We start from the raw sequence: 21,659 nt of genomic DNA, 5'->3' as shown, positions 1-21,659 counted from the left end.
TGCAGGGCAGACGTTGATTGCTTGAATAAATATATGAATAAAGAAATGAAGGAGAAGGGCACCAGTGATGGTCACTAATTCTGTGTAGTCAATTCTCTGTCCTCTTTTTCTCTACTCCTAGGATACAAGGACCTTCTGCTCAGAACACTCTGCCTTCTTTTTAACACAAATTCTCATGAAAAGCCAGTATTATATAAGCATGATTTTTTTTCTCTATTTCTTAAACAAAGACGCTTTTATGCTCAAATATCCCACCAAGACCAAGTAGAAGAGAGATTAGTCTGTTTAGAGAAAAGGAAACTACAACAGATGACTTAAGCCACACAGAGACTAGATCTTAACTACATTTCCTGAGTAAGCTATCCTTTAGTCAGTCAGTTCAGTCGCTCAGTCGTGTCTGACTCTTTGCGACCCCATGAATCACAGCACGCCAGGCCTCCCTGTCCATCACCAACTCCCGGAGTTCACTCAAACTCATGTCCACAGAGTCGGTGATGCCATCCAGCCATCTCATTCTCTGTGGTCCCCGTCTCCTCCCGCCCCCAATCCCTCCCAGCATCAGTCTTTTCCAGTGAGTCAGCTCTTCGCATGAGGTGGCCAAAGTATTGGAGTTTCAGCTTTAGCATCAGTCCTTCCAATGAACACCCAGTATTGATCTCCTTTAGAATGGACTGGTTGGATCTCCTTGCAGTCCAAGGGACTCTCAAGAGTCTTCTCCAACACCACAGTTCAAAAGCATCAGTTCTTCGGCGATCAGCTTTCTTCACAGTCCAACTCTCACATCCATACATGACCACGGGAAAAACCATAGCCTTGACTAGATGGACCTTTGTTGGCAAAGTAATGTCTCTGCTATCTAGGTTGCTCATAACTTTCCTTCCAAGGAGTAAGCGTCTTTTAATTTCATGGCTTCAATCAGCATCTGCAGTGATTTTGGAGCCCCAAAAAATAAAGTCTGACACTGTTTCCACTGTTTCCCCATCTATTTCCCATGAAGTGATGGGACCAGATGCCATGATCTTTGTTTTCTGAATGTTGAGCTTCAAGCCAACCTTTTCACTCTCCTCTTTCACTTTCATTAAGAGGCTTTTTAGTTCCTCTTCACTTTCTGCCATAAGGGTGGTGTCATCTTTTAGTATAGCTCCCTAATTTGTTTTCAGCCATTCTGCTTCTTTTGGGATCTAGCCACGTGGAAAATACTTCTTTAAATTCAAGTCAGTATAGTTGTCATTTATTGAGCATGATCAAGAGCCAAATGCCTTAACATTTAATATCCTATGTGACATTTGGTGCTCCTCGGCTTCATTTCTTTATTCACATATTTATTCACGCAGTCAGCATCTACCCTGTACCTAGTGTATTCAGAACAGCGTTACTAGGTGTTGAGCTCAATTCGCAGTAACACATTATAAGGTGCTACCTTACACAGGACATTTTTTAACTGTCTCACTAAATTGCTCTTCAAGTGTCAACAGCCCCTGTTCTGTTTTTCCAACATTTTCTATTTCCCTGACACAGTTGACTTAGAAATTGGTGCTGCACCTGCAGCCCATAGTTATTAATATAACCAGTCCTTTCATTGAACATGAGGCAGCTAGGTCGAAAGTGAAGGAAGTGAATGCCCAAGGACATATAGTATGCCAGTAATGAAGCGTGGGCTAGAATCCATCTCTCACAGTGCTCTGGCCCTAGATCTTCCCACATTTCTTGCTCCATCTCATAACCCTACTCAAGTGCTGTATTAAAGCCGGATGGTAGAGGGTTTTTTTTTTTAATGCCCCCCAAAATTCACTCTTACCTGTTACCTATTTATTGAAGCCAAGAAAAGAGAGCAGAAACATGTTTGGAGAACAGATGAAATGAAGGCTGAAAGTAAAAGGCACATTCCCACAATAATGATATTTAAACTCATACTGGTACCTTTAGGAAATGCTCAGGAAATGAAAAATAATGCCCTTTGATACTTCAATAATCGTAATGAACTTCTGCTTCTGGCTATGACAGAGTAATTGTTATAGACTTATCATCTTGACAGAAACAACTATGAAACTGAACAAAACATACAAAATTCCTGAACATATGAAGGATATGGAAACTCATATGAAATGTTAAATTCTTAACAGTTTTCAGGCACTGAACAGGCAGCACAGTACTCTGAGTGGAGAGGCCCCCGTGATAAGCCCCACCATTGGTCTAGCTTTCTACCTGGAGTTTCTTTCTGGTCCTGGCACAGAAAGGTGGAACCCAAGCTAAAAGTTGATCTTAGCTCAGCAGTCATATGTTGAAATTCCAAGCTTCCGAAATAGCTGGACGTTGCAAGGACAAGGAAATAGGGAAGAGGAAGCCAGGTTGAGTTTTGTGTAGGGATTCACTTCGTGTTGTTGGCTGAGGGCTGCTATGAATGAGTAGAGTGAGACTGTCCATGAGACCCAGCACAGATGGCCTTCTGTAGGGCTGAGAGGTGAATGATGCCCAAGGTCATGCAGTGCTGGGAGATGCTGGAGATGCCTCTCAGCCCGAATGAAGAGACCTCACTGAGCACCTGGGCATTCAGGTGAGACCTCAGAACAAACACCTGCACTTCAGGAATAAGGACTGTGCCCTTGAGAAAGGGATATACCCTAGGGCTAAATTAAAAATGGAACTGGAACTTGAGAAATAATCCAAGCTTGATAGCACTAAAAGGACCTGTCAATAATTTACCTTACAGCTGGGACAAACTCAATACCTTTAAAGGAAGACACCATAATCCAGACTCTGAGTGTATCATAACAATGTCAGGTGTATAAGTTCATAGACATACAGTCAGAAGATATGACCTATATTTTAGGGAAAAATTCAGTAGACAGGTGGCTCTGAAGTTGGAACTAGCAGACAAGTACTTCAAAGTTGCTGTTATAAAAATATGTTCAAAGACTTAAAGGGAATGATGGATAAAAAGAGCAAACAGATGGAGACAGAGAAATGGAAATTATTAAAAATTTGCCTAATGAAAATTATAGTCCTAGAAATAAAGTTTTAAAATTCACTGGATGAGTGGTCCAGTTGTTAGGACTCCATGCTCCCACAGCAGAGGGCATGGATTCAGTCCCTAGTCAAGGGACTGAGACTCTGCAAGCTGCGTGGCCCAGCCAGAAAATTCACTGGATTAGATTACAGGTGGATCAGAGATAGCACCAGAAAGTGTTGGTGGACTTGGAAACTAACCAATAGGAATCATCTAATCTGAAAAACAGGAAAATAGTACTGAAAAAAACAGCCTTGGTGACTTGTGAGATAATAACGAGATCTACATATGTATAATCAGAATTCTGGAGGGAGAGGGAAAAGAGGGTGATGGGACAGAAAAAAATTGTTTAAAGAAATAATTATCAAAAATGTCCCACGTTTGGTGAGAAGCCTTAACTTAAACATCCAAGAATTCCAGCAAACCCCTAGCAGGATAAATATAAAGAGAACCACACCTAAGGCCATCATGGACACAACTGCTGGAAACCAGAGAAGAAGAGAAGATATTAAAAGTGGCCAGTAGAAAGATTACATAGAGAGGATAATTATATGAATGTTGGCTGACTTCTGTCAGATGCTGTGGGTGCCAGAAGATAGTAGAACAACATTTTTAAGGTGCTGATAAAAAAAAAAATCTCAACATTGTCTATTCGGAAAAAAAAAAGACGCCTTTGAGTATGTTAAGCAAAACAAGGATATTCCAATAAAAGAAGAGTAGGAGAATTTACTGCCAGCGCACCTGATGTGCAAGAAGTGCTAATGGCGGTTCCTCAGTCCGAAGAAAAATGATCCCAGGCAGCTCAGGTGTTTAGGAAGGGGTGAAAAATGCTGTGAAGGATAAATATATGTGGGTAATTATAGAAAACTTTTTCGTACTTAAAAAATAGACATGCACATATGACATTGTACTGAGATGGTTGGATGGCATCACTGACTCATTGGACATGGATTTGGGTGAACTCCAGGACTTGGTGATGGAAAGGGAGGCCTGGCGTGCTGCAGTTCACGGGGTCACAAAGAGTCGGACACAACTGAGCGACTGAACTATACCATTAAGAATGGGAGTGGATTTATGCAGTTGTGAAGTTCTTATATTTTACGTTAGTGTAATATTAGTTCTAAGTGTACTGTGCAAAGTTAAGAAGGTATATTTAAATCCCTAGAAAGACTTCTAAAAAACAATGTAAAGAGGAATAGCTAAAAAGTCAATAGTATAGAAAAGTTAAAATGGAGTTTTAAAGAGTATTTAGTTTACCCAAAAGAGTGCAGGAAAGGAGTAACAGGGAAACCAAAAACAAATGAGACAAACAGAAAAAAATAGCAAAATGATAGGCTTCTACCCAAACATATCAATAAATGTAAATGGACTAAATACTCCAATTAAAAAGTAGAGATGGATGTGCTCATTAGCTTGATTGTGATGATTATTTCATAATATATATGTCTAGCATTAGCCAAGGAGTGCAGGTAGCCTCTGGAAGCTGTAAAAAGGCCAGGAAATTATTCTCCTTTTGAGCCTCCAGAAGAGCCTGTTGAACTTTCCAACACCTTGGTCAAGCCCAGTGAGGCCATGAGATCAGTGTCAGATGGCTGGCCTACTATTATCTTATAAAACTAAGGTAATAAATTTGTGCTGTTACAAGGCATAAGTTTGTGGTAACTTGTTTTAGCAGCAGTAGAAAATCAATAAGGACAGAAAAAGATATACCAGGCAAACAGTGAGCATAGGCAGTTTGAATGGTTGCATTAATATTAGATAGAGTAACCTTAAAGACAGTGTTAGCAGCAATAAAGAGGGGCATTTTATACTGATTAAAGGGCCATTCATCCAGAAGATAGAATAGCCTTAAAAATACATGTACCTAACAAGAGCTTCAAAATACATGGGGAAAAGAAATTTGACGGAAATTGACAAGCCCCCAGTCATGGCTGAAGATTGTAACACTCTGGTGTCAGCAGCTGATGTACAATTAAATGGAAATAAGTTGATGGAGACAGCAGACCAATAAGGACGTAAGATCTGAACCAAACTGTGAAGCAGCGTGACTTAACAGACGTTTGCGGACCCCTGCACCTAATCTCAGAACACACCTTCTTTTCTTGACTTAACAGACGTTTGCAGACCCCTGCGCCCAATTTCAGAACACGCCTTCTTTTCTTGACTTAACAGACGTTTGCGGACCCTGCGCCCAATTTCAGAACATACCTTCTTTTCTTGTCCACGTCATAGTCACCAAGATCAGCTGCCTCCTGGGCCATTGAACAAGTCTGCATAAATTTAAAGGAGTTGAAGTCAAACAGGAAAAATGAAGAAAGAGTCCTGTGTATGTTCTTTGACCACAGTAGCATTGTTAGAAATTAATAATAATAACAGAAATAGGATAACACCGAATATTTGGAAATTAAAGTATTTCTCAATAATCTGTAGATAAAAGAGTCACAGGGTAAAGTAGAAAATATTTTAAACTAAGAGAAAAATACCATAATATGTCAAAGTTTGTGGTTTGCAACCTAAAGCTGTTTTTAAAGGGAGGTGCGTATCTTTGAAATCCTTTGAAAACGCATTTTCAACACTTGGCTCTCACTGACTGTGCTTTCAGCTCTCCCGGTAGAAGCACACTTTCTTTTGTGCAATACTTGGAACAGCTGTTTTCTACTGTATTGGTAATAACATCTTAACACGTCAGTTTGCTAACCTGTCAGTCGCTTCCTTTCCAAACAGAAGCCCTTTAAGGACAAGAGCCGCTGCTCTCGGCGGCGTTTTGTCTCCAGTTTCTGACACAGTGCGCGACACTCAGTCGGTTCTGAGTGAGAGCTCGGGAATGGATCTTACCTTCCTGAGAGCCCAGTGGAGACAGGCAGACTAAGGACAATTAACCCCATTTTACAGCAGAGGAAATGGAAGCCCAGGTTCCCTTAACGAGCCGGTGACAAGGCCAGGCTTCCATCACCCCTCAGATATTTTCCTTTCAGGCCACCGATGACAGAAACGTCACCATTCATTAGAAGCGTCTCCCTAACAGAAGTACAAACGTGAGGCCTTCCCCAGCTGTGATGCCATCATGGTGTGTGTACACCCTGGAGGATGGGCCAGGTGCCTTTCCGAAGGCATCCAGGAAGTCATCGGTGCTGGGCCCCCGAGTCGTGACAGGTGGGGAGCCTGGGCCTTGACCTTTTCCACGCCCCGCCCGCCCACCCCCTGCAGAAAGTGCTGGAGCACGAGGCTGCAGCCTGGCGCGCTCATGCCGCCCACACCGGGGGCTCTGTGCTACAAGCTCTGTTTCTCTGTTTTCTACCTAGGTTTCAGTTCTTAACTGGGGCTTGTTTCCCCTTTGTCTCTGGTTCAGCTTCCTTTTCCTGTTTGGTTTCAAGTAGAGTCTAAAACTCGAGTCTCTGCCTTCCCAGAGTCTGTGCGCTCAGGTCAGCTGGCCTGGCGGGAACTCGGGACTCACCTCCTCGGACTCCCTGTCCTGCAGACTTGCAACCATGGCCACTGTGTGAGTACGGGGACCTCAGGGGACAGAGGGACCTCAGGGGCAGACCTGCAGCCATAGCGGTGTGCAGCCCGAGGGACCACGGAAACCTCCCCAGGTCCCCTGGTCGCACTGATAGGGAGAGGCCAGAGGGCAGGAGGACTCAACGGCCACCAGACGGTAACAGTTATGGTGGAGCCGCCCGCCGGCCTGTCCGCTGCACCAGCCTGCATCTCTGGATGCCTGTTGTTGTTCGTGGTGCTGTGTGTGTATGAGTGTGTGTGTGTGTGGCAGAAAGAAGCACTTCCTCAGAAGTCAGGCGCCTGGCTCGGTTGGTGGGGGACTCCGAGCTATCTCAGGCTCTGGGGATTGGCTCAGAGGTGCTCTTCTCTCTAGAATGGCCTGAGAACACTCGGGGGTGTTCTCTGAATCCTGGGCACAGAGGGAGAGACTGGGGTGCCTTTTGAACAGGTGGAGAGCGCGTGGGCTGTCACAGCGGAGCCCCGACCTTCTGCCTGAGGCTCTTGGGGCTGAGTTTAGGCAGCGGATGGCTTGGGCTGCAGTGGTTTGGCACATGTGTGGGCACCAGCCGGTCCGCGTCCTGCCCTGGTGGTTGTGAGCTACTCTTTGCGAAGGTGAGATTGTGCCTCAGACGTGACTCTCCCCTGCCCTGCGACCCCATGAAAGACTGGATCATGAGACAGAGCTTTGTCCCCTGGGATTTGGGGCACCGAACTTCATTGACTCGTGGCAGCCTTACGTCTCAGCATAAGTTATACTCCTTCCCCTTTAACGATTCCTTCTCAGTTCCCAGACTGCTGTTTCACCAATGTTCTTGATTCTTCCAACCATGTCGGGTGGTCAGCTCGGAAAGGGTCATCACTGCCATTTGGGGGGCAAGAAGGTCTGGCCTCTGACCAGCCTTGGAGCTTTGCTCAGGGCCGTGCTGCTGGTTGAGGAGGGCCAGGAGGGAGAGCCTACCCAGCACAGGACAACTGTGTCCAGAGGTTCTCCCGGGACGCTGAGCGGGCTCTCTGCAGGCAGTCTGTGGGGAGTTATGACGGGGACAGTACAGTAAGGGGGGCCCGTCCAGTGCTCCTGGTCAGCAGAGGAGCTTTGGCCATCACAGCATTTCCCCCCGACCCCTGGCGCGGCCTCAGACAGGGCCAGAGCCACTTCCTCCAGGCCCAGCGGCTCACAAAGCCCAGGGACGCAGTTGGCCTCTCCTGCTCCTTTGCAGCCGGTTTTCCCTTCCTTGAACATTTACTTAGTTGACTGCGCAAGGCCTTAGCTGCAGCATTCAGGATCTACGGTCTTCGTTGCAGCATGTGGGATCTTTAGTTGCACCATGTAGAATCTAGTTCCCTGACCAGGGACTGAACCTGGGCCCCCTGTGTTGAGAGTCTTACACTGGACCATCAGGGAAGTCCCTGCAGCCAGTTTTATATCATTCTAGTCATTCCCCTGCACGTTACAGGATTTGTGGGTAGAGCTGTGGCAAACAAGACTTGCCTCCTTAAAGGCACGTTAACTTCCACAGAGGGCAGGGACCAAAGTCGTCATCAGCCGAAAGCTACACTGTGGGAAGCTCAGTTTACTACATCCTGTCTGCTGCTGATGGCAGAAAACAGTGTCAGAAGGAAACAAGGAGGAAGCAAAGCCATTCTTAAAAACCTTTTAAAACCCTAGAAGCCTTGTAAGTTTCCATCTTCAAAGCAGCTCGAGACCCTGCAGCTGCAGTCAGTCACCAGGGTAGTGGCGCTTCAGGCACTGTAGCCTCCTCTTCAACCAGATCCGCCCTCTTTTATCTTTTTTTAAGTATTCCTCCATGTTTGTTTAAGGGGGGAGAAAAAGTTGTTGCCGGTGATAATATCTTGAAATCTGAAAACTACTTATTTAGTCCAGCTTTGAGGTGCACGGATGGGGAAACTGAGGCCCAGGGTCTGGGCAGAATTTCTCCATGAGTGAGTTAGTGGTCCAGCAAACCTCAGGCCAGGTTCCCTGGCGCCCCCGCCCCGCCCCGCCCCGTGAGACCTCCGGCCCTCAGGGTGCCAGTGGGGCTGCTCCTGCAGCAGGGCTGTAGAGCCTGATCCCTGAAGAGCGTCTTGAAACTTTGCTGTCTTGTTCTGATCAGAGCATCTCATGGGAGTGTGTTGTGTTCCCTGGATGTCCTGAGGCAGGAAGTGCCTGAGAGCTGGCTGAAACTTCTACAGCTGAACCCTTAAAAGAGAAAAGTAGCAGCGGTACCCAGTTTTCAATTCTGTGCCAGGCATTGTGCTCATTATGTGATATGTATGTTGTATTTGACCACCTCCTCTGTGGTTTCCGCCGCTGTTCCATCTCACTGATAAAAGGACAGGGGTCAGCAGAGTCAGCTTACCAGCTCCAGGGCACACTGCTATTGGGAGAGTTGGGGTCTAAAGCCAGGTTTCTTGTGTTTTCAACAGCTGAGCTCATCTGTAACCGCTCAAAGGAACTTGCCCAGAATCACAGTTTGAATCAAGGCTTCTAGTCCCTGTTACTCTGTGTAGCCTCCGATTTCCCACTGTTCGTACCATGGAGGCAGGAGGCCTCCTCAGCCCTCCTGTAGTGCCCCCATTTCTGTCTGTCCGTCATCCTTCCTTCGCCCCCTCCCCTCCCAGCCTAGAGCTGTTCGGGCAGGGGGCCTGTGCCTGCCCGCGTAACCTGGGGATGGCACACACTCACTCAGGTGTGAATCTGAGCCGGTGATCAGGGGTCAGCTGGGCTCAGCCTGGTCTTGTTGCCGGGCTTTACACTTACCCTCGGAGATGCACGTACTGCCCCGGTCCTTGGCCCGGCCAGATCCCCTCAGAGGCCCCCGAGCCGTGTTGACCCCTGCTCCCTTTCCACACAGACTCTGGGACACAGGCGTATATTGGAATTGGAAAGTGTGTCTGACGTTGGAGCCGCCTTTGTGTCCACCTGGCCTGTCAGGTGGGTGGCCTCGAGAGGAAGAGTGGGAAGGCTTGAGACGGGCTCAGGCTGAGGGGGTCAGACTCTCAACAGTTGGTCAGAGTGTTTGTTCCGGATTCCACCAGGCTTCCCAGAGAAGCGGGGCCAGCTGTCCAGGCATCTGGGACACTGGCGTGGGAGTGAGGAGAGCCCAGCAGTCTTGACCGCACATGGCCTGGCAGTCTGACCCTCCTGACCAGCTTGGATGGAAGGAAAGATCTTTGGACTTGACACTGAATTTAGTCTTCATTTACCCAAACTCATGCACAGATCTGGGGCTTGGTCACCATTTGAGATTCCGCGTGTTGCTCGGTGATGCCTGATTTATCGTTTTCATCCCTGTGGTGCGGCAGTTCCCAAATTGTGCTCAGAAGACCTGCCCTCTTAGGTCTCTGAGTCAAAACTGTATTTGTCATAATACTGAGACATTACTCTCTGTTTTCAGTCTCCTCTCATGAGTGCACAGTGGAATTTTCCAGAGGCTCTATGACATGTGTTGACATTGTCACTGCGACAGCCAAGGAAATGTGTGCTTGTGTTTTTAAAAATTCTTAGTTTTAATTTCAGATACGATAAATATAGATAGACTTAATCTCCATAAACAGAAGCTTTTTGGCTCCCTCAGTAATTTCTTAAAACTTATTTTATTGAAGTGTAGTTGATTTACAATGTTGTGTTAATTTCTGCTACACAGAAAAGTGATTACACATATATACGCATTCTTTTTCCTCTTCCTTCCCATATGGTTTATACAGCTCCCTGTGCTGCACGGTAGGGCCTGTTGTCTGTCCATTCTACGTGCGATAGTTTGCCTCTGCTAATCCCAGACCACAGTCCACCCCTCCCCAGCCCCCCACCGGCAGCCCCAGGTCTGTCCTCCGTGTCTGTGAGTCTGTCTCTGTGTCGTGGACGAGTGCATTTGTGTCACAGTTTAGATTCCGCACACGAGTGACGTCATATGGGGTTTGTCTCTCCCTTTCTTCGTTTAGTGTGATCATCTCCAGGTGCGTCTGAGTAGCTGCAAATGACATTACCTCTTCTTTGGTGTGGCTCAGTCTTACTCCGCCGTGAGCGCCGCATCTTCATCCATCCCTCTGCCGGTGGACATGTAGGGTGTCTCCACGTCTCGGCTGTGGTGCACAGTGCTGCTCAGAGCATAGGGGTGCACATGTCTTTTTTAATTAATAGTTTTCTCCGAATGTCTGCCCAGGAGTGGGATTGCTGGGTCATACGGCAACTCTGTTTTTAGTTTTTTGAGAAATTTCCATACTGTTCTTCATAGTGGCTGCACCAATTTATGCTCCCACAGCATTGTAGGAGGGTTCCGTTTTCTCCACACCCGCTCCAGCATTTGTTTATAGACTTTTTAACAATGGCCATTCTGACTGGTGTGAGGTAAATACCTCATTGTAGTTTTTGATTTGCATTTCTCTAATAATTAGCTGGCATCTTCCGTTATTTATATAGGTGTAAATGGATGGCATCACCGACTCGATGGACATGAGTTTGAGTGAACTCCGGGAGTTGGTGATGGACAGGGAGGCCTGGCGTGCTGTGATTCATGGGGTCGCAAAGAGTCAGACGCGACTGAACTAAACTGAAAGGGGCCCTGAGACCAAAAAACATTTGAGAACCACTTCTGTAAAATGGTTATATGACTGAACTACAAAAGGCAGGCAACAATCCAGGCTGGCGACTCCCACTGGTCAGGGGAGGACACTGGGGTGCAGGGGCCTCGAGCTCAACAGCTTTCCGAGGTGACATTGCAGTCCCTGGGCCGGGTGGGGTGGTGGCAGCATGGGCACCCACGCCTGCTTCTCACGGCCATCAGCTGTTTCAGAATGAACATTTTAAATTTAGAACAAAACATCAAATCTGTTTCAGGTCAGTTCCCATTAAGAGAAAAAAGGTCACCCTAGAGGAGATTTACTCGTTACCAAGGGGAATGTCCCTTCCCACTGGAAAGATCTGGCATCCGCTCCGGTCATCAAGTTTGTGTCTCAGAGAGAAGGCAGCTGAATGTGCTTCCTGATGTGGTGTGATAGAACAGCTACCCACTCCACCGTTAGGTCGTGTTCTTCCTGTTCACCCTGCCCCCCACCCTGCACCCCTGGAGCACGGTGGGCCGTGCACCTCCCCTTGAGGATGCAGACCACGGCTCTGTTCAGACATCCAGTTTCTAAGTACCAGGCGTGGGCATATATTTGGAGCATAGTCAGTACTCAGAAAAAGGGGTGTTCTCTTGGTTTATTTGTCAGATTGATGCAGGAAGAGAAAGCAGTAGCGACCCAGTCTTACGGGAGACTTCGTCCCATCCCCTACCCCTCACCCCCACCCCAAAGAATCCCCAAAGTGACTGAGAAATATGATACCTGGCAAAACTAGGCACACCTAAAAGCAAGCATTTATGCAAAGATTATTATTGAGCAGTCACTGGGGCTCCAGAGATGAATGATATTTTTAAAACAAACCACAGAAAAACTGCCTCATGGAAGACAGAGAAAATCGACAGACCTTCAGGACAGTGGCAGCGAGTGGGGTAGGGATTTGCTGGAGGCAGTAGCACCGACCTAAGCTGAGACGTTGGGATGCAAACTGTGTGCGTAGGGAAGAGAGGTTGTCCCGGACGAGGGAGGTGCTGGCTTAAGCAGACAGCGCATCGGCGTGAGGTGAGACCTGAGGTAGCCTGCAGAGTCACCCTGAGCATCCTGGCAGCATGTGGGCCGTCGGGTCCTGCCTGTGCCCCGAGCCCCTGGACCGAGGCTCACCTGCCAGAGGCTCCGGCCATGCTGCAGGGGCGTCCCCCACGCCGGGTCTCTGAGCCCTGCTGTGCCTGCGTGCCCTTCCATGTCACCTCCTGAGAGGGCGATGCCACAGCCCCACTGAAGAGCCTCTGGGTGACCTTTCTTCATACCACCTAATGTACCTGCCACTGTTGTGTGGGTCTGTCTTTCCCGGTATCATATATCTCAGCTTGATGGAAAGGAAAATGAGAGCTGGAGGTAGCAGCTGGGAGTCGGGAGCGGGTGCCAGCTCCTATCAGCTTACAGCAGCCAGACTCAGGCTCAGCGTGTTTTCGGGGGAGAGGGAGAGGGCCTTCCCGGGTGTCTGACCACTTTGCCCGCTGTGCCTGGGACTGTCCTGGTCTTAGTGCTGCGCGTCCTGCCCCGCCTCCCAGGAAGCCCCTCAGTCCCAGGCAAAGCCGGGTTGCCGGTCCTGCTGGGACGACACCATCAGCCTTGGGACAGTGTGAGGAGGTGTTCTGTCTGGAGGGAGCGGACCCGCTGGGTCAGGCTGAGCAGGGCCAGCAGGGAGGGTGAGGCGGGACCGGACCTGAGTGCACTCCCAGGGGTCCCTCCAGGGGACCCGGGGTCAGAGCGCCCTCCCGGAGCAGCGGTCTCTCTCCCACTGGCCTTCGGGGAGCCTCACTCTGCAGCAGGCCCACCTCAGCCTTGCGGTTTCCTGACTCAAGATCCCAGGCCGCAGTGAGACCCACAGCACTGATGGTAATCTGCAACAGATGCTCCTGTTTGGCAGTTACTTACTGCCTCTCTGAGAATAAACAGAGTAGGATTGTAGGTGGAATGTTCCCACGGGCACACGACCATGAGTGCACTTATGCACAGTTAGAACAGTTGGCAGCACACAGGGGCCCAGGGGCCCACGATCACAAAGGGGAAAGCCCCCTGCCCTCGAGGAGCTCATCATCCAGTGGGGCAGGCGGGCACTGAACGCAGATGCTGAGAGCAGGACGGACGGGGGGAGGCAGAGGTGAGCACAGTGCCGAGGGCCCGGTTCTCACGGTCCCAGTGCTGGACAGTGTCCAGGCTCAACCGTGGGCTTAGTTTTCCGGCAAGCCTCTTGGGGTTGGCCTTATTGCTGTATGTTCCCTTCTTGGTTTGCATCATTTTATTCAAATTTTAGGGCTTCCCTGGTGGTGCAGTGGTAAAGAATCTACCTGCCAGTGCAGGAGACCCAGGAGACACAGGTTTGATCCCTGGATCAGAAAGACCCCCTGGAAGAGGAAATGGCAACCCACTCTAGTATTCTTGCCGGGAAAATCCCATGGACAGAGGAGTCTGGCGGGATACAGTCCATGGGATCACAGAGTCGGATGCAACTTAGCGACTGAGCACACACACCCAAACTTGAGGACATTATACTCTGTCCTTCAAATTGTTGTAGTAAATGCCTGGAAAGGCCCTGAAAGTTATTTGTAGAGTGGAAAGGATTCCACGTTGACTGCACAGGAAAGAGTGTGGCTGGGATGGGGTGTCACTGCCAGCCCATGCGGGGCCCAGAAGGCTCATTCCTGGTCATGCAGGGAGTGGTGGGGCAGGAATCCAACGGCTGGTGGACGTGGAAGCTGCACTTTCCCAGAAGGACTAGACAGAGGGGGCGCAGAGACTGACTTCAGGCTGCCCTTTCCATGTCTTCCCATGCGTTAGTCTTATCCAGAAGCGCATCAGTGGTTTCTTAGGTCAAGTCCAGGAAGATCCCTGAGCAGATTCCACAGTTGTCTGCAGAAAGTTTCTGGTGTGTTTGCCACTTTTCTTTTTAAGTGAGAGATTTCAACAGAGATTCATTAGTGGTCTCTGAAGAGTTAACTCCTGAACCAGTGACAAGACTCTGACTCTGCTGGCCAGGGGACTGGGCTTCTGGGCAGAGCTCAGCATGAACTTGGCTGTCTGAGGAGCCCTGAGGTCAACCAGCCTGGTGCCCATGAGGAAACTGAGGCCCAGAGCACGCCATCCTCCTCCTCTAAGGCCCTGACCAGAGAGCCGTCCACGGCTTTGTTATTGTCCGTCTCACATAGCACTGGGAGGGAATTACAGGCTGGGATTTTTTGCAGGGCCCACAAATACCCATACAAAAGCCCAAAATGAGACTAGAATTGGACTGCTTACTCTGTAAGAGCCTTCTCCTTGGAGAGAAACTCTGCTTGTACCTCCAGTTTAGAACAGCCTGTCAGGTCCTGGGGGAAAAGTTCGTCAGCCTGGCGGTCCGTGTGAACGCAACCAACAGCCTGGTGGATGGACCCCCACCGGTCAGTGGCCATTTGCTCTTGTGGAGGCAGCGTGTCCGAGATGAGCCCGGGAGGACCAGCCTTGGTGCAGAGTATATGGGGCCAGGGCTGAGCAGGTAGCAATAGTCTTTTTCAGTTTAGTAAAGGGAATCCTGTATATATGTGTTTAAGATACAATTCCGTATAAACTGTACTTGAAAATACTTGTTTTCAATAAACCATTTTTGAAAATAATTGTTCACCAAATTGTTGTTTAGGTCCTAAGTCACGTCTGACTTTTTTGAGACCCCATGCACTGTAGCCTGCCAGGCTCCTCCGTCCATGGGATTTTCTCAGGCAAGAACAAGGGAGTGGGTTGCCACTTCCTTCTCCAGGGGATCTCCCCAAACCATGGTTTGAACCTGTGTCTCCTGCATCGGTGGGCACATTCTTTACCACAGCGCCACCAGGGAGGCCCCATTCACCAAATTAACTTTCCTCAAAAAAACTGATTTGGGCAAGTGAAGTGTGGTGCCTGTGAAATGTGTGTGTAGTACAGAGTTTCACATTCAAGTGGAGCTGTTAAAAGACAGTGAATATATGGCGCTCAGAGACGGTATCTGGGCAGAGTAGTAATCAAGAGTTATTAAAACAAAAAAATTTTATAGCTAGATATGGTGATGGATAAGAACAAGACTTACTGTGGTGATCATTTTGCAGTATAAACAGTGAAACATTTCATACATCTGAAACTAATATAATGTTATATGTCAATTGTATTTCAACAAAAATAATAAAATGCTAATTCCTGTAAAACAAAACAAAAATCCCAATGAGATAAGACATATCTTAAGTAAAGAAGTACTTACTTGCATTTAGGTTTTGTTAGTGGTAATAAATTAAGCAGAGACTGATAAACACTGATCAAATGGGGGGGAAATTAGGGATATTTGGCCATGCCATGCAGTGTATGGGATCTTAGTTCCCTGACCAGGGATTGAACCTGCGCCCCCTGCATTGGAAATGCAGAGTCTTAACCACTAGACCGCCAGGGAAATCCAAAAAGAGGGATTTTTGTTTTTGTTTTTTAGCTACAAGTTCAATTTGAACCTGAAGTTCTAAAAAAAAGATGGGGGTGGGGAGGAGTCTGTGACTATAATTACAACTTTAAAAATAGTGGTTGATGTTTCAGCATCTCCTAGAGGCAAGTACAGAGGTGAATCCATACCTCACCATCTCCACTGAGCAGCCCGGGAGGCGTGTGTGGGGCCGCCGGGTTGGCTCCGCATGCAGCACACCGTCCTTGCCCCCCATCACCCCGACCTCTGCTGGCCTCCCCCGCCTAGAATCCCACATCCCCTTCCTGAACCTGCCTGGGGCTGACAGCTCTGCATCTTAAACCCACACCGCAGTGTCTTCAGAACGTCTCCCCAGTTCCCCCAAGCCCTCCAGGCCGAGAAGGTGTATGATCATTCGTCATCTTTCCTGAGTAGCTCTGAGCTCACTGAGGGCATCTCTGCATCACTGAATCTGTCTTGACTCCTCACTGGCATCTGTGCTGTCAGATGAAGACAAGAGGGTCACGCAATAGTGGGACCCAGACCCCGAGAGAGCAGGTGACCAGGGGGACTCCCTAGAGCAGAGCGGAGCAGCTTCACCGTGTGAACGATGGTTCCCAGAGCCAGGACGTTCGTTCAGTTGTCCACTGGATCAGGCAGAACTGTTGGAACACCTTTGCACCTCTGGAGGGTGCGGAGTGGACTGTCCCTCAAGACAAGGACAACTCAAGCTGCTCTGCAGCAAAATGGGCTGGTTTGGAGAGCACGGAGTCCCCATGGCTGACAACTCCATCAAAGGCTCGGTGGGCCCTAGGGCTGCTTTAGAAGATGGGTCGTGTTGTGCGGGAGAGAGTGGGGTCCTCTCCAGAGCTCTCTTCACAGGCGCTGGTCATCAGGCCCTGCTCTGTGCCAGGGTCCTGAGACTGCAGAGAATGAGACCTACATGTCCCTGCCCTTGGGGAGCCTGCACCGTGCAGGCAGTGTCTCTTTGGGTCTTCTAAGAGGCAGGCCCCAAGACCCCAAGAAAGGTTAGTTACCAGAGGTCGGTGAAGGATGGAGGGAGCGGAGAGGCCCGCAGAGCCTCAGGCCATGAGACAGGTCTGCAGGAGAGGGGGCAGGAAGGACTGAGGAGGAAGCATCCTGGGTTTGGGTCTGGCTGAGGAGGAGGTTTCCCCTGGGGACGACCCCCACCCCAACCACGGACCAGGTCACCTTGTCACCCTTTAGTCGTTGGCAGAGAACATGGCCTCTGTGCAGACGTGGTGGGTGTCCAGGGGCAGCAGCTGGGACCTCTGGTGGAGCCAGGCTCTTTGCAGGTGAACTGAAGGGTGCTCCTCCACAGCCATTGCACAGGGTCTCCACCACACGCGTCCTTCCTGGTTGCTCCCCCAGGGGCATCTCAGGGCTTTTGCGTCCCATGCCAGTGAGTGCCGCAGCTGGGGCTTCGGCTCAGATCCCCTGACTTGATCGAGCCTGTGCCTTGTTAATGAACACCGTGCGGAGTCTCAGGGTCCCTCCCAGCTCCTGAGCTGGCATCCATGCGCACACATGCTCGCTCCCTTCCCCGTGAGTGCCTGAGTGCAGCAGCAGGAGTGAGTGACACACTTAGCCCCTACCCTGACTAGTAGTTGGTTTACATCAGGGGGGACTCTGACTTGATCTGGACCAAGATCTGCTGATTCTGTGTACAGTTACCTCTGATTCCTAGCAGACTTCATGAGGACAGGGCCCCAAAGGCTCAGCCAGGGGAGCAGCAACTTGCTAATATTCTTCTAAAAGAGACACGGTTTCAGGCTCAAGAACTCAGAGAAGGCAGAGCATGGTGCTGTGTTTGGCTTTCTTTTAAAAAAAAAAAAAGAAAAAAACTTATTTTTAGGTGTGTATTTATTTGGCTGTGCTGGGTCTTAGTTGCAGCATGTGGGATCTAGTTCCCTGACCAGGGATCAAACCTGGGCCCCCTGCACTGGAAGCACAGAGTCTTAGCCACTGAACCCCCAGAGAAGTCTCTGGTTATCTTTTTGTTTTCCTTTCTTACCCCTGCCAATGTGATACGGCCATCTTCTGGGAAAACCCCTGCCTGTTTGGCTCATCACTGATTTCCGCTTATTTGTTTGTTGAATGAATAATGAATCATGAAGAAAAACGTGTGGCACGATCGCAGAGCAAAACCCATATCATACACAGACAGCGCTCAACACAGGGCTTGGACGGCTGATGTCAGGGGGACCCCAGACTCCTGCTCCCCAGGGCAGAGCTGAGGGAGCAGCAGCACAATTGAGGTAGAGCAGAGGAGGTATCTGGGGGTCTGGGCGCGCTGGACATGAAGTCATTGTCTGGACTGCAGGGGGATATAACGTGCGGTGAGGCAGCACGTATGGACGGGTGTCTGTGCGCATGCCCAGATTGCCGTTAAGATAATCCTAGTCTGCACGTGGTCCTCCACCTTCTAGGAGTCTTAGGGGAGCGACTCCCGGGGAGGCTCAGGCACCAACTGCTTAGGCCAAGCTGAGGTTGTTCCAGGTCACTGAGGGCCAGTCGCATAAAACCACAAGTTTGCCGTCTGGTGACCACCGGGGCGGGGGAGCCGGGAGCGAGGGAACCTCTTCGAGTCCTCGGTTTCCCTGCTCCTTAAATATGGCGGCGGGCATGACTGACTGTCCTGTCCGCTCAGTCTCATGACTGTGGCCGCCACACACACTTTCACTTCTCAGACCCCGGCCCTGACCTGCTGGGCTTCACTTTCCACTCTTGATTCTTGAGTTGCGTTCCTCCGGCCTCTCTTTCCACTCGCAGCCTCCCCCCGCCACTGCTGGTGTGCCTGCCTTTACAGCCACATCTCGCCGCTTGAACTAGGGGCTTCTCACAGGCTAGAGACTGAGAGCACGGATGTTCACGGCGATGAAAGTGAAGAGGTGGCGGGCTCGGGGAGGCCGGCCCCGAACTGGCAGCAGAAGTGGCAGTGCGCTGACCTCAGTGACTACTGTCTTATCTCTCCAGGCACCTCTTCCGCTTTTTCCCTGGTTTTCTGTCATATTCTGAGCAGGGGAAGTTGCTTGGCAATGTCTCCAGTGACGTAGGGCTCAGCCATCTGTTTGTTTTGCTCTCCGTCACCCTGTTCTTTAGACGCGCACCGAGTCATGCTACTGTCTACATAGCTGGTGGGAAGCTGCACACACTCTCACAGCATCACCCGTTGAGCATTTTGTTGGCTGTTGTGAAGAATGTTATCGATGTTGTATACTCTAGAGTCACACAGAACTGGTTGGAAATCCCAGATAAAATCACCCGATACCTGTGTGAATTTGTATAAATCTTTCCAAGTCTCCAAGCCGCTCTTTTTTTCATCTGCAGAATGGGTAGAATAAGTATCTGCTTCCAAAGTTGTGAAGCTTAGGTGCTTTAGTGCGTTTTCTTATCTAACACTGTGCCTGGAATATTGTAGACAGCACATTGTGGCTGAAACTCCTTTCTCCATTCAATCACTTTTCCCCTGAAGGCAGAGCTGTGAGTCTGTTCCACATACTTCCATGGAAACATTGACCCAGGAGCTCCTCTCCACTCCCCTGGTCTGTGAAGACTCAGAACCCATCACTTCACCCAGCAGCCCTTCCATAGGGAGTTGGATGCTCTGGCGACCAGGGAGTTCCTGTGTGTCAAGTGGCAGCTGGCCTCCATTTCAGAAAAGGACAAAGCCAGCATCCATCCCTTGTGGCTGAGGCTGACGCTTAACATTCTCTCTTGCTCTGCAGTGAACAGAGTATCTGCCAAGCCCGGGCTTCCGTGATGGTCTACGATGACACCAGTAAGAAATGGGTACCAATCAAACCTGGCCAGCAGGGCTTCAGCCGGATCAACATCTACCACAACACTGCCAGCAACACCTTCAGAGTCGTTGGAGTCAAGCTTCAGGATCAGCAGGTAAGTGCTGGAGGGACAGGCCATGCCCACGATCCTGCGCCACACAGAGGCACACATACAGACACACGTGCGTGCATGCACACACACACAAACACACGACATGGTGGAGCGCGGTCAGAGCAGCACCGCCACGATTTAATCAGAGGTCTGGGCTCACGGTCCTGACTACGTACTTTCGTACTCCACGGCGAGCGCACTGTCTTCTGGGAGCTTCGTTTTTCGCATCTGTCTTACAGAGACAGTGATCCACACCGTGCCGCCCTCATTGTGTTGTATCACATTAGGATAAAAGTAAAATAATAGATGTGAAATGGTTTATAAAAGCATAATGTACAAATGCGTTAGGATTATTCTCCGCCTTGTTCTTGTCGTTCAGTTGCTAAGGCACGTCCGACTCTCTGCGACCCCGTGGACTGCAGTCTGCCAGGCTCCTCTGTCCTCCACTGTCTCCCAGAGTTTGTGCAGATTCATGTCCACTGAGTCAGTGATGCCATCCAACCATCTTCTCCTCTGCCCTCCTCTTCTCCTTTTGCCTTCAGGCTTTCCCAGCATCAGGGTCTTTTCCAGTGAGTTGGCTCTTTGCATCATGTGGCCACAGTATTGAAGTTTCAGCTTCAACATTAGTCCTTCCAATGAATAGTCAGGGTTGTAGCAAATAAAACAGAAACATTCTCTGCCTACATACCTATGAATATTGACTTGGCCAGAAAGTTCGTTTGGATTTTTCTGTAACATCTTACAGAAAAGATGTTACGGAAAAACCCAAATGAACTTTTTGGCCAAACCATCATTATAGCTATGAAGATTTTCGGTCCACCAACCCCCTGAGTCTTACTTTGGAAGGTAAAGAAGGTACTTAAATCTTGAAGGTGATTTGAAGGGGTCATTTATCTCCTTAGTAGTACATCCTGGGCAAATCAGATGAGAGAGTTTGTGAGTGTATCTGTTAAGTACCTGTGCAAATAAATGCAAGGTAAGTCCACCTGTGCCAGGGGTAGTTGTGAAATGTAACTCGCCAGAGCAGTCTGAGGTGATGTGGACTGAAATCGAGGCGTAGACAAAGCGCTCGTGTGGTTTCACCACAGTGACTTTGGTCAGGGCTTCAGCCCTCTCCTTAGAGACTGACGAGGGCATTTTCAGCAGCGAAATGAACAAATCTGTAGTTTAGCGTTTATGAAAACCTCTGCCTTAAATAGCATCTTCTGGCAGCCCATGTCGGTCAGTCCTTGGCTGAGCTGAGCAGCAGGTTAGCTGCTATCTCTGCAAGAATCATCATGTTCACAAATAGAAAAGAGAACAGAAACCAAGACTCTATTTTTAAAGTGTGTTGTCTGTTGAATGGGTTTCTGCTTTGGCCAGAACAGTCCGATTGAATTCCAGATTCTTGCGGCTGAAGAGCAGATCCTTACTTCAGAACCCCTGGTCAGAGGGAATCTGTCTGACCTGGAGCCCTGGGCACGTCCAGGTCAATCTCCGTCCCTGGGGGTTGAGCCTTTCTGGCAGGAAGGTTATTCTAGAAAGCTTCTAGAAGCTGTTTCCCTGTTCTTCTAGTTCATTGATTCTTGCCCTGCCTTTTAGAGGCACACGCACCATACACTGCAGGGACATATGACACCTTTAGCCCCAACTGCAGTGACAACCAAAACATCTCACACGTTTCCCTAACAACTATGGGTGGGGGCCAACAAGGCAGTTCCACGCTGGTGCTCACTTTCGATATACAGCCCATAACCGCGTGCAGTTCATAAGTCACAGTGGGTGTTCCCTAAGTGGTTGTTGCTTTTATTAGGACAAGTTTTCCATTCCCTTCGTGCCTCTTGGTTGCCCTGCAGGGCACACTAGTAAGACACCATGGTGTGTGGGAAGGGCTTGGGACTGGAGAACCAGATTCCCTGAAACCAGCATGAGCCTTGTTCTCAGGAGCCTCAGCCTCCTTCAGAGGAAAGCACATATTGGGGCTCATTTGGGAGGAGGCCTTTCCTGCATCCGGGAGGGGCTGGGCGGGGAGGGCGGGCAGGCAGCGATCTCCCAGGAAATCCTGCATCCGAGCGGGGTTGGGGGGGGTGGTGGGCAGCGATCTCCCAGGAAATCCTGCATCCGGGCGGGGCTGGGCGGGGAGGGCGGGCAGAGATCTCCCAGGAAAATTCAGAGAGACTCTGCTGTCTTGGTAATCTTCTCAGCCTGACAGGAGTTACCAACACAGCCTTCCACTTGGAATTACAC

General features: G+C 49.5%; 1 protein-coding gene across 5 annotated transcripts in view; it reads left to right on the top strand.

Annotated features, from left to right (window-relative positions):
* The window catches only part of EVL (Enah/Vasp-like), a 139,091-nt gene that overhangs the window by 72,649 nt on the left and 44,783 nt on the right, over positions 1–21,659 (top strand). For 4 of the 5 annotated variants that reach the window (XM_055418531.2, XM_055418532.2, XM_055418528.2 and 1 more), the window contains exons 1-2: positions 6,350–6,506; positions 19,268–19,436. In XM_055418531.2, the coding sequence (XP_055274506.1) occupies positions 6,496–6,506; positions 19,268–19,436 (180 nt within the window). In that variant the 5' untranslated portion in view covers positions 6,350–6,495. Of the gene's footprint in view, positions 1–6,349; positions 6,507–19,267; positions 19,437–21,659 lie in introns of those variants that run through there. The other variant, XM_055418529.2, reaches the window with a different exon arrangement.

This window comes from Moschus berezovskii, chromosome 21 (genome assembly GCF_049115385.1).
Source record: "Moschus berezovskii isolate FMDL1 chromosome 21, NW_MosBer_1.0, whole genome shotgun sequence".
NCBI classification, from domain to species: Eukaryota; Metazoa; Chordata; class Mammalia; order Artiodactyla; family Moschidae; genus Moschus; species Moschus berezovskii.
Note: the sequence above shows the minus strand (reverse complement) of the source record. Positions and strands in the feature narration are given on the sequence as shown.